This window comes from Netta rufina (assembly GCF_964035555.1).
Source record: "Netta rufina genome assembly, chromosome: 3".
Lineage (NCBI taxonomy): Eukaryota > Metazoa > Chordata > Aves > Anseriformes > Anatidae > Netta > Netta rufina.
Window position 1 is genome coordinate 105,307,044 of NC_140125.1, and position 13,958 is coordinate 105,321,001.

Below are 13,958 nucleotides of genomic sequence, written 5' to 3' on the forward strand. Positions count from 1 at the left end.
GGATGTTCTTAATCAGGACTTTTTCTTCAGTATCTTAAAAAAGCGGAGTTACAGTTTTCCATCATAGGAATAAATCAGATGCACCAACAAGTTTCATTGTCCTGAAATGGTAACAGAAAACTGTATTTTATCTTAGTATGTTCATATGTTTCTCACTAAATGCATTGATAAATCAATTAGTTACTTTAGTTTGTACTTTTCAGACTGGTGACCCCCACCCTTGTCAACCTGAGAAGGCAATTTTCATTGCAGTATCTAAGTTCTGGTTGAAATGACAAACCACCAGAGCCTCTAAAACTGTATCTGTAGTCCTTTGTGTTGGAATGGCAAGTCTTTTTTTGTCCTTGTTGCTTTGTTTTGTTTTAATCTCCCATGATACGACTTCCTAAAGGGGAATTCTAAACACAGCGTTTAAAAATATCATTACCACAGTTGGGCCTTTCCAGAGACCAACACGTACATTCTAGTGTATGAGTTGAACTTAGAGTTGTCATGGTCAGAAACAGTGCACAGGAGGTAGCAATAGGCTTATAGATAGAATTGTATAATACTGCAAGTACAATTCCCAAGTAACAAGTAGCTGGCCTTGAAATTCTGTTTACCAGCTCTACTGGAAAAGAATTATATATGCACATTGGTATGCAAGCTCTAGACAACATATGGGATATAAACAATTTTTCAACAAAATACTCCAAATAACATCGCAAATGCGTGTGTCGTGATGCTTAATAATCTATAAAGGAGAAACTGCATTAAAATAATACCCTTTTTAGCACTCATTAAAAAGAGACAGACACCAATGAATTTAGAAAAACAAGTTCACATTTTTTTTAAACTACAGTTTAATCAGATTTAAAGACACAAATTAGAAAAAAACATTTATAGGCAAGTTAAAAACACCTTTAAAACATAACAGCACGCCGCTTCTGCAGCACTGCTGAGACAAATTAGAAATAAGTAATTATTAAAATATCACAATCACAGTGTAACTAACAGTGGTATTTTAATTTTACCATACACCAACACTTAGTTTATGGATCTGTTGAAAAATAACACTTTTTAAAAAATATATATTTTGGAATAATAAAAATGAAATTCACTGACAATGCATTATATTCTGAATCAGGAAAGGCAAATTTAGGAATACTGTAGCTATCCACACTTTCAGGGGTGTTTTCTCATCTGAACATATGGGTATTTGGAGGCATTACTACTTCTGCATTGAGGTAAAACTATTCCCTTGAACGTGTGACCAAGGCAGGAAATAATGGAGTTCTGTATTTTAAAGTCTTAAATTCAATAACTTATTACAACATCTTCGAATAATGCTATTTTCACCCATCTTACACTATGTCCCATTCAATGTATTTTGAATGTTCTCTTCTATCTGATCTAGAATACATCTGAGGTCTGGGATTTAAGAATGACTACCTAGTTACTATTTATCATTTTTGACACCTCTGTCACAGTAAGACACATCAGAAGGTTCTTCAGAGAAACAGTCAATACCACTGGACAAAAAAAGGTACAAAGAAAAGACATAAAAAGAACTGAAACATGTAGAAAGGCAAAATATGCGTAGGCAAATACTCCTTTAACTTATTGTGACAAAAGATTGTTGCACCTTTAGTATGTAGTGTTACACTATTCTGATTGCCAGTCTCCAGGCACCCTATTTTTTTTTATCTCAGATTTCACTATTTTTATATCTCAGATTACATCTTCACCGTTTGGATGGACAAAAGGTACCCTCCCAGCCTGACTGAAGCATGGACCACAGCTGTCTGTTCATACTACGGATCATGGGGAAACATAACGTAAACCCAGCCTGGGGTATTCCTCCCTCACAACCAAAGGAAGGAGATTCTGCAGAGGTCTCTTTTGACCAGAGGTTCCTTTGGGATAAGGTGCTAGACAGAGCCACTATGAACAGAAAAAGCTTCCTCTGCAAGTGGCCCAGTTTCCAACTCTGATTTCAGTCATGTGTCTGCAGTCCAGCTTTGCCTACATGGTCTGCAGCAGAAAACCCAAACTGAAAGAAGCCCTTTACCTTCCACTCAAGCCTGTTTGCACTTCCAGAAGCAGAAAGCTTAGTGCTCCAAGACCAGAGCTGAACAGATGTCAGCAGATGCAGCATACAACCGGCGGGCTCAATGCTACTGCCGTGTAAATATTGATATGACCTGTTTTAAATGGATTTATGCACGCCATAGGCAGCTACAGCTTGTCAATTCGTAAGTGTTTATAGGATATGCACATGGATCCAGGCCTTTAAAAGTGCCTAAAACCAAAACCAGGCCGATGTCACTGAACACTGAACTAACTCGCAGAAGAGGGTGAAGTGGCAAAATTTACTTTTGCACATTTGTATAGCTGCGAAGTGAGCAAGTTATATTGTAGATATTATTCCATGGGGTGAAAATTGTTACAGCTGATGGATTTTGTTAAAAATGTACTAAAAGCTCATCTCAAAACTCACTTTGAAGAAAGTGAAAAAAAAAACTAATTTAGTTTTAATCATAATAAGTAACCGTTGCAACATTTGCAGTTAAAACATCTCAGGGAAACTTAGCAGATGCCTGGATTTCGTGGTGTTTGTGAAGTGTCTAGATCGGGATAGCAACACCCAGCACAGTTCCAGGCAGATCTAGCACAGAGCAGCAGCAGCTGGGGCCGCAAGAAGCTCCTCTGTCCAGCCCTGCGTGCAGCATTGGCAGCATGAGCCACCCCAGGAGCTCTGTGCCAAATCCTCCTGGCCACTGCTGGGACAGGCTCAGACTGCACAGACTTCTGCGCAGGGAGCTGTTCCACAAGGCTGTGAGGAGGGGAAAAGGCTGACGGTGCCAACTAGCTGAGATTCAGACCTCAGATCTGGTAATCTGAGCAGAGAGTAGGTGCAATTCAGTAGAGTATCTGCTTAGATACTTACTCAGCGTAGCATTTAAGTACTTGTTTAACTTGAAGCACTTATAAGCCAGCCGATGTTTTGCCAGCACTTAAAAATATACCCAAGTGCTGTTCTGAGCACTACTGGACCTAAATAAATAAAGAATAATTGTGTACTTCAATGCTGTGATGGATCAACACAGCACATGTTTTTATATGTAGGGTTGGCATCATAATAAAAGCTGAGATTTACTTCCATCTGTTTTTCTAACACTGATCACTTTTTAAAATAAATGGCAGCATTTCCAAATTCATTGCAAAAATAAAAAAAATCAAACCTGCTTTCAGAATTCAATGAAAATTACAAAGTCAAAGAGTTAAGGGTAAAGGAAACGAAAGCCTAAAATTATTCTAGCTCATGCTTTTAAACTTCTCTCTCAAGGCCAACTTATAAAGTTGAACACGTGAAAGTTACATGTAAGCAACAGTGACACATTTGTATGCAAACCCAAGAATACATCTGCCTATGTACTTAAACAAATTGTCAACAATTTGTTTGCAAAGCTTCCGAGAGAAGAATCCAGACTCTGTTAAAATTACTTTTGATATGGATTTGACAGGAGGCCAGGCTCTCACCAGGGTGTTTGCAAAACAGATCTCATCTGCATCAGTTCTAGGACCAACTAGATCAACGCCAGTAAAAGGGGCACAACTACCTCGTGTCCATCCTGTCATACAAGCTTAGTGCTTGTGTTTCTATGACTTATTCCCACAGGGGAAAGGGACCAAGCTAAATAAGCGTAGGATTCTGTTACTATATGACATACCCTACTGGTAAAACTCATATCACAAGTCAGTGTAGAGCACGGAATACACAAAGATCTCTTTGTAAAGTCTTCTCATTAAAGCATGATTTCTATGAAGAGCATATTAAAATGCATACCAATATTTTTACATGATAATGGTTTTTTACATGATAATATGTTTTAAAGTGTCACCTATCACTGAAACCTTGTCTACATGTCAGCAGCTGAAGGAATGGCCACAGAAGAGTAAGTTTCCTCAAGAAGGGCATCATGTAACTGTAAAGCTAACAAAGCCTTCCCTGTTACAACAGTAGTAGGCACCACTGAAACTAGTCTTTAAATATATATATAACACATATCTCTTTCATTAATACAGAAGCATGAAAGGTTAAAAAAAGGTTAGCAAGCGAATAGTTACTAGCAGGGTGACTACATTTAGTAACTAATATTAACTCATTAAGTGCCTCTTGGAATTGTTCACAACAGGCAAGTATCTGCAAAGCACCATAAAATGATCAATAATATGTTACATTTACTTTTCAAAGAGTGCTCATCTGGAATACAGAAAAGACTTCTGCCTTTTGGATATATATTAGTTAAGTGAAAGAACATTGAAAACCGTGTTTTCTTCATGTCCAAAATGGTTCGAGGCAATTTGCTTTCCACTTTTTTTTTTCTCAGCAAGAGTAAAAGTAAGTCAACATCATCCTTTCAAATTCATTATTAGGAAGTTACGTGTGTAAAACTTCAAGATTATCTAAAGCGTCTGGGCTGGCTGCTCTTTTCTTTTTGACTGACCGAATAAAAAGGATCCAGTGCCACATTTTCATTTGTTACAGCAAGGCAGAAAACTAGCAAAGCTGAGGGAAAACAACTAAAACCCAATTTGACTAATATCGGAGTGCTGCCATTTAAAAGAAAAACCAAAAAAAAAACAAAAACCACAAAACACCTCCTTATGTAGTCCTCGAGAGAACTCATCTGCATAAGGAGCAATTTTTGTTACAAGTATTTCAAGTACTTCTTTGTTCCACAATGATTTTAAAACTAAATTTTAGGACACTACAATTAAAAAGAAATTCTATGCAAAATAAAATTGTCATCATTTTCTTATGCTGCAATTATTTAAGGGATTCAAATAGTGAAGAATAAACTAATTGTATTGCACACAGACACCAGTCATGTCCAGTTTTGAAACCCGTATCTTGCTACTTGTGACAACCTAAAGCAAGCACATTTTCTTATCACTTTTAACTTGCACATCCGTTCTGAACAAAACTGTATCTGTGAATTCACTCACACCGAAGTACGGGACTCCACTAGCCTAAATCTGCTTATTTCCTGGGAGTGCTTACAACTGATTTTGTATTTCTTAATGAAGAATTCAGAAGCCTCCCTTGCAATTATTGGCACTCCTGCCAAAACAAGAAAAGAAGAATAGCAGAATAGTAATGGAAAAATGGCACATGAGATGTACTGGCATCCAACACTGCTTGTTTGAGTAGATACATAGCCTGCACCAACAAGAAGAGGAATTCAAGTCGAACAGCAACAAATACTGAAAGAATCAACCCAAAATCTACTCACGCACACAGAAATGTGCAGTTCTATTTGTTATTTAACATGGATGTCCTTCCAAGAACAGAAAGTGGAAAATGTCTTTCCTGATTCTCTCTAATAAGGATAAATAAGCAGAAAGAAATTAGTGTGCCCTTGCTTATAAATAATGGAAGAAAAAAAAATATCATTTTGTAGAGACAAATGATTACAATGGCAACACCATGGGGAGATCTACTTGGGTAAGCAACAGAAGGATTTAGAAATTAGATTATTTTCTTTTAAAGATAATACAGAGGTCACTGAAACACTCAACGTCCCTGCCCACCTATGACTCATTCCGTATTTAATTCCACCTTTCTGTGTCAGTTCAGCAGTGCTAACCTACATGTAATAATTTTAAAAAGTGTGTTTTCCTCCTGTGAGTTTTAAGCAAGGAGACAAAAGACAGCCACAGAACTACCACAGCAAGGAAACAGCTCTGACTTGACTTAGGGTTTGGTTCTTTAGAGAGTAAGTCAGACAAGAATCGTGACTAATTCTGCATGGCAGTGTCCCTAGAGGGCTGATGATGACCATTACTGTTCCCCTGGTATTAGGAATATTGACCCCACCAGGCCAAATTGATCAAAAATTTCAGCATCAAAATAGTATGACAAAAGTTTCATTTGCTTCATTCATTCACAGGTTACTAACCGACACGCTGCATTATTTTTCTCCAGTAGTATTCCTTTTTTAGCTTTAAAACTGATACAATGTGTGGATAAACAGTTCATTTACTAAAATAAAATTGTATGAAAATACAGAATATACGCAATATGTAGCCCTTTAACACAGTACTTTTGCAGGGACAATCATCACAACAAATGGTCTGGAATAGATATAACCAATGCATTATTCCTTTGACTTTCTTCCAGAATTCAGTCAGTTAGATATTCTCAAGGATTTATTTCTTTCACTATGTTACCCACAAATACTATGTGAAATCTGCATTTTAAATCCTAATTTAAAAAGAAATCTTTTCCTCTAATTCATATACTTCTTTGCATAAAGGGCCATCAATGATTAAGCATAAGGAACTCGGTTATCATGGGGATTTCACATTTCACCATATGAATTAGATCTCAAGTTATTTTTGACATTTTTACACCTCAAGCATCATCAACTAACTACTGTATGCCTTAAAATTCAAAACGACTTTGTTTTTAAGTATTAAAAATCATTTTTGGTAAAATAGTTCTATTCTAGAACAAGTATTTCTGATATTTAAGGGTACAAACACATTTTCATTGAAGTCCTGCTGCTTGCACAACGTCTTCAGTGTCCTACAGCTGCCTTTCCTTCTCTAGCTGCAAACCCTACTTGGTGATGTTTTGTAGTGGTTTTATACTTTAAAGTAAAGAAACAGTATGGAGCTGTCAAGCTCTGGAAAAGGTGAACCTCCAGGTGTGTGTGGTGCTTTTTTTAATCCATTCAGAAGGGTTATGTGGAATTAGACTCTTCATCACAGAAACCTAACTATAATTTGGCATCAGTAAAGTTTACAGTTCCATAATGTACTGTAATTGTTTGAGATACTTTAAGAAAACCCTCCAAATACTGAGATGCTTATTGCAATTCCCTTTTAAAGAGGAGGTTCGAAAACCTTCTAATGACTTTGCATTTCATATTTGTATCTTCTTTATAGCATATATGATCATATATTTGAAATACGCTTTCCACAAAATCAGTCTTGAAAATACCACTTAGAAACAATTTTTCAGTAAATCGAGGGTTTAAGGCAAGTCATTCATTTGGAAAACTTCATTTCCATTTGTTAATCCTAGATTGACACAATTTTATTTTCACCCCATCAGTGCCTTGGGATACACAACGTACATTCAGCAAAGGGCACACATATGACCCTATGGACATACGTTGCAAGTCCTGAGTGCCCATTGAAATAATGGTAATATCTTCATATAAGGCGTGACCCACAGGGACATGGCATGGGAGGGGTTAATCTGTTTTGTTTCCAGTCTTGCTATTGTATGTGATTTTCCTAGGTAATGCATTCTTTTCATACTAAACATCTTTGCAAACAAATACAAACCCCTTTAAAAGGTGCTAAAAATGGGTTTCTGAAAACATACAAAATATATTCATCATAGTATTCCTCAATCACTGCTTTAGTGCTTGATATCTGCAGGTTATTTCTTCTTTCTGACTGAAACTATTATTTGTTGTGGAATAACTGTTCTTTTGCAAAAGGTTTTCTTCTTCTAGTTTTTTGGACCACACAGGCTGGGTGCTTTCATGCTTTTTACTTCCTTTTTGAGTTCTTTTCAATGGAAATACCAACAGCACCAGGATGCTGGCAATATGAAGACAGAAATAGCAGGAGCTAAAAAAAAATTCAGAAAAAACACAACAACAAGTAAAAACACAGGTTCAACAAAACTCTTGACTAGTCTTATGAGATACTTAAGGAGACCTATTTGCATACAGTACTTTTCACGGTTTCTTAAACATCTTAGTTTAAACATCATGGTTTCTTAAACAAAAGTTCATGGTTTCTTAAACAAAAACCAAGCTCACATGTTAGAATACAAATAGCTTGCTCAACTGACAAATCTGATAATTATCACTAATATGATTCACTAGTATGATTCAGAAATCTTCTGCCACAGAAAATATATCTATTTCCTTTGAGTTAAAGAGAAAGGAATCAGAACGTGCTTACCTGTAAAAGGTGAGAGACGGTTTCACAGAAAGCAGTACAAATGGCACAACTGTGTAACTTATTGCTACTTGAGTTGTCATCCATGTTACAATATCATAACATAGTTTAAGAGTAGGAGATTCAACAAAATAGTGTCTGATATTGTTTCTTATCTGAAAAAGCAGATAATAGTAAGTTAGATTAGTGATAAACTAATTACTGCTATATTCCTGTATAGATTTTTTCCATGAAGTTCATAGGATGAATAGAAATGCTACTGTCTGGACAAGCATCTTGTCCGTTTAAAATACTTAAAATACATTAACTTCAAAGGGAGTCAATTCAAATTCCTTGCCTTTTAGGATAGCATGCTTCATCCAGTGCAAGAATTTTAACTACTTAGGAATTTAAACCAAATTAAAAGAATGCATACGCACCCATCTGCCCTAAATCCAGTGCATCTTCAGACTAAAATGTGGCAGGCATTCTATTCTATACCAAGACATTTTGTAAATACATAGTTTTGGAGTAAATGAAAACCAGAAGGCTTCTGCTGAAAACCCCTGTGTAATAAGCAGCTAACATAAATGGCTACGATGTATTTTAAGACTAGTGGGATAAAAACAAAAACAAAACAAAAACAAAGAAACAAAAAAAAAAAAAAAAAAAGAGAAAGAGAAAAAGAAAAAGAAACCAGAATATTCCAAATGTCAGTTCTAATGACACATGTCAGGAGTCTTAATAATAACTAATATCAGGAGGAACTATTATAAAAAGATTCATTATTTCCTATGCTAAGTCTTCTTTTGCTTGTAAAATCCTGTTTGAATAATGGAATACCGAAGGTATTTCAAAAAATCCCAAATTAGACTTGAGTTCAATTTTGTTAAAGACGAGACAGAACCTCTAATATGAGTCCACTGAACAAGTGTCTTAAGTAGGGATGTCATCAATCCCTCTTGGTAATATAGATACAAAATGGATTCCTCTGAGGTTTACGTTTTCCTCCTACTTACATTTTCCCCCAAAATAACTCCTAAATTATCTCAATCATCTGCTGACTTCCAGACTCCAACAGGGTTCCTGCACCTGACAAATACAGATTTTAGGATTGACGTGGAGGAAAATTAACTAATGCCCTCCATGAAAGGTTGTTCCACTAACGACTCCTCCGAAGGCTTCCTGCCAAAACGTAATTCTAGGCTGGCTTATGCTGATTTCCTTAAAACCCTTAAAAACATTAAAACCCTTTTTCAGTTTTCTTGCCCTTTTTACCCATATTCCCATGTACGTATCACATTCCCACTCCGACTTTGTTAGTTAAGCTAAGACAGATAAATCATTCTAGCCTCATATCCTTCTACCTTGCTGCCTGTCATCTCCCTTGCTTTCTCCTATCACCACGTACAGTGACTTGTTCCTGAGTCTGTAAAGCTTCATCCAAGTTTTACAGAATTTCTTGTAGAGAAATGGAGTACTGTAGGACCTGAAGGATGACATTTAAGATAAATCTATAATTGCCCATAGTAAACGTCTGATTATGAAGCACGTAATGATTAAAGGGAATAAAACAAGTTGAATACACATTTAGGCATGACAGGAGAAGAAAATGTGAATCAGAGTTGCCAATTTGTTCAGTCTTAATAAAGGCTAATAGAGTTAAATACAAATATGCTAAAGTGCCTCTAATGTATCTTACCGGTTAGTATTAAGTACCTGTTTGTACAGCAACTGTAAATCTTTTTATTTAATATTTTATTGATTGATGATATGAAATGGGAATACAACACAGCTTCCTAGCAAAGCCCAGGACTCAGTGCAGGAAGCGGTCTGATTTACTGGACCTGTGCTGCTGAGAAAACACAACTTCTACCTGCGAACTGTCCCTGAACCCTGGCTTTTGCCCCTCGTTGATAGATGCCAAAGTTCACTGTGACAGAGACTGGAATGGAGATGGGAAATACACTTATTCTAAAGAAAGGAGTCAATTCTGTCAAACAAAGACTATACCCACATCTCCATGAAGTAAGAGAAGCAGCTGTTTTATTACTGTTAGCAACAATCTAAATCTGAAGTACCTACCTTCCCCTAGCTATTACAGCAAAAAAGAGCAGTCTGCTTCCTTTCTCAGTCTCCTGGCTCTTTCAGTGGAAAAGCGGTCTGCTACTCTGCTCTGGGCTGACATCTGAATATTTTGCTCCTCTTTCCCCTTGAGCAGCTGAAAAACCTGCCTCTGTTCTTATTCAGCTTCTCCAGCAGGACTGTGAGAGATTTCTTGACAGATTTGCTGGGTCCATTTTGCTCTAAATAGCAGCAGCAAAAGCTTGTTATTATTACTGTGCTGCTGGTTGGACAGCTTTAAGTAGTAACTGCACTGGAGATGTTTATCTGCTATTGAGGGGGAGCATTCTTTAGTTGCCATCATTATAACAGTATTGGACAGAAATTAGGGAAGGGATGGAGTCTATAAATATCTAGCACTGACCCTCAAATTTAAAGCTGATGATCATCAATGATAAGAGAGTTTTTTTCAGAATGATCCTAAATAACATCTTGTTCAGCATGGCATAATAACACACGATCAGTTACAAGAGACGAAGAGTTCACACAAAAGATATGCTACAAAAGATGTTATAGGATGTGCGCACACTTGCTTGATTCTGCTAATTACTCCCTCTTTATAATTAATAATTCCCACTGTTCTCATAACTAAAAAGTAAACATTACCAGACACTGTTTGTGTCATCTGTAAAGCATATCTTTGGACTACAGAACAGTCTCAAATTTATTTCACAAAACTCATTATTTAAGAAGAAACTTGGCTGGTACTTACAGCTCGTGCTGCTAGTGTCATTAGTACTCCTGTTAAAAACGTTAAATAATATCCCGGGTAAACCCCATGCCAAATGGCAGAAAGGATGAATGTCTGGATGGTTGGGCTGAAGGTGGCTCGCTCATAGCACACTCTAACAAAAGAAAAACAAACCAAGACAAATAACATGAGAGACAGATCATCAATCTTTCCTGTTACTATTTATACATTTATACTTTTTGCAGGTTCGCCTCTAACATAATATTTGTAATGCAACTGCAGTTTACTATTATTTAACAACATTGCCATTACATTATGTCGTACAAAAAATATCTAAAGCTACTCAGAGCTGCAGATTTAACCCCTCAGTGCTAACGTAAGCTGAGTGCCATCATTTGTGGTACTTATTCAGAGTGAAATGATACAGAAGCATCCAAAGACAGGTGTTGGTATTAATAAGGGATCTTGAGCCATCTAAAAATATGTTGAAAAGCTAGACTGAAGGCACAGATTATCCCACAAGCTCTTGCAGTAAGTCTGATATATATATTTCATAAAATGAAATCTGTTTACGGGTGAAGGGGAAAAGTAACAACTACCTTCAATTTTGAGTATCGGAGAGATTGTAGTTGTACATGTGTGTGTAGGGCAATCAGGTGAGCATGATGATGAAGTGATAATTAACGAGTCTAGGGACACAAGAATATTAAATAAGGAGAATGCTGAACTTTGCTGTTTAAAAACAGACTCTGAATTACTTGGCAAAGTCCTACAATAAGGAGTTCTAGAAGGACAAAGGGAAAAAGGAATCCAAGAGAGGCAGTAGCTTCTAAAAGACAACATTAAATGACACAGTGACAAACCATCATGATGTGGAAGAATGATAGGAAGCATGGTAAGGTCCTGATATGGCTTCATCAAGAGTTCTTTAATGATCTGAAAACCAAAAAGCAATAGGAAATATGGAAACAGATGCATACTAAAGTGAAGCAAAAATAAACAGCACAAGCATGCATGAACAGAAATCTAAGACTAACATAGAAAAATGAGTTTTAACTAAAAAAGGGCATCGACATCAATACGTGAAAAGGTTTTTATAAATACGTAGCATGTAACAGGAAGACAGAAGAGAATGCAAGTCTATTATTGAAAGAGGAAGACAAGCTAATGATACATAAAACTGAAACATTCGCTATTTAACTATTTTACTATTTCTATATATAGAAAAGATTGTTAGGGCTAAGTAATGCAGTCAGTGTTAAAGAGCAGAAGGTAAAAAGATGGGATTTGAACAGGGAAAGATCAAAAGTGTATTCTGCTAACTTATTTCAGACAAATAGATGTGATGAGTTTTATCTCACGAGTTCTTCAGTGTGGGGCACCAGTACAGCCCCCTCCCAAAGGGCTTTGCTAACAACAGCTGTTAAGATAAGAATGTGGGCCTGAAGTAGGGTGCAAGTGTATACCTGTAAGTAATACACAAAACTATCTGAGGTAATTTGCCCAAAATAGATAACCTTAATGAAGAAAGTAATGTTGGCCGGATTAAACAATAACCAGGAATTTCAAAGAGACTTTTGAAACAAAGAAGGTGTCAGCCTGAAAAGAAGTACAAAAGCAGCATGAAAAATTGCAGCAATTCAGAGATGCCTTGGAATAAAAACACCCAGAGTCAAAACCTGGTTTCATGCTGCCAGAGGTCACCCCACAAGCCAAAACCAAGACAGAGCAGCCCTCCATGTGGGCACCACGTAGCCTTCATCCAGCAAGGGGAATGTCAGTACAGTGTGCAATACACAGGGAGCAATATCTCATCCCTATCAGCTGCATGCTTGTGAACTCGTTGCCTCTTTTTCTAATTGGCATGTGAATCATCGGGTTCACATGAAACTGGGGAACTCACTCTCCCACTGGCAATGTGCACAAGCAGGAGGCTCACACGTGGAAAAAGGAGGTGTGTTTTTGTAACCTGCATGCCCTTTGGCGTGTAGGCAGGCTGCATGTAACTGTGGGCGTGTACGTACATTTTTAAAACTTTGGGATTAGCTACAGAAAAGTGTTTAGAAATGTATTAAATCACAACATGCAGTTACAAAATTTTACCTCTTCTAGTACTGATATGAATCCTGAATGTGTATTTCACTGACTGCTGGTTAATTACGTAACATTAATATATTGATAAATGGATTAAAACTCGTTTTTCTTTAGTTTAAGCTACTTTAACTGAGCAGAATTTCCCCTGTAAGAAATTCAGGAGCTAAATATTTAACTTCATTAACTAGAAAAATATCAGTCATATCAACACAAGTCAGACAGGATACATAATAGAAACAATCATCAAGCTTCAATTCCAGAGAGTTAAAAGTAAGCTTAAAAATGCCTCTGTGGATTTTTCAATAAGAAATTCTGTTCAAATGCTTCACTTGACATTCCTAAAAGCAAACCAAGGAAACAGGGTCAAAATAACAGACTCAAAAAATCTGTTCAAATGTGGGTTGTTCAGGCTATTTGAGATTTGCTCTAGCAGTGGGAAGATGCATCAACTGCTCAGCAAAGTACTGTCCTTGGCCTGGTTCTATACATTTATTACTAGCTTGGGTGGTAGGCTAAGAAGTGTGTTTTTCACCCTGTCTTCCCTTCCTTCTTTCTGGGAGGGAAGGTGAGGTAGAGAAGATGTGCATTGTATTCTCATCGGATAAAGAACTAGAATCCAAAATGATCTTTGACAGATGTGAAATGGTTTGAAATCAGTAAGATGAAGTCCAAAGTCTAGAACCTCTAAGAACAGTGGAAGATACAAACCAGTAACCGTGTATGTACGTAACACTAGCGGAAAAGTAATGATCATGAAGATGATGAAAAACCTGAGTATCAGCTGAGCATGAATAAAGTCGATTGCTGCTGCAAAGACAGATGCAATACTGATGTACTAGCAGGAGTGTTATCTAAAGAAAAGGAAGGTAATTAAGCCATTTTAATAATTCATCCTGCCTGTACCAAGTCAGGGAAAGACCTTGGAGGTCTTAGAAGTACTACATCTACTGTAAGAAGACAAGAAGTCTGGGAAGAAGCCAGAAGAGAGAAACAAGGACCATTCAAGTTTTGCACACATAATTAGATGTTTCCTTTCAAAAGAAGAATGAACAGGCTGAGGAATTTCCCAATGAGGAAACATTATCATGATATATACATATTG

General features: G+C 36.8%; 1 protein-coding gene across 1 annotated transcript in view; it reads right to left on the minus strand.

Moving 5' to 3' along the window:
- Positions 1–830: 830 nt before the first annotated feature.
- Positions 831–13,958, minus strand: part of MBOAT2 (membrane bound glycerophospholipid O-acyltransferase 2) — a 91,768-nt gene continuing 78,640 nt past the window's right edge. The window contains exons 11-13 of the mRNA XM_084284307.1: positions 10,784–10,916; positions 7,972–8,123; positions 831–7,632 (exon numbers count right to left, since the gene is read on the minus strand). Coding sequence (XP_084140433.1) covers positions 7,410–7,632; positions 7,972–8,123; positions 10,784–10,916 — 508 coding nt within the window. The 3' untranslated portion in view covers positions 831–7,409. The remainder of the gene's footprint in view (positions 7,633–7,971; positions 8,124–10,783; positions 10,917–13,958) is intronic.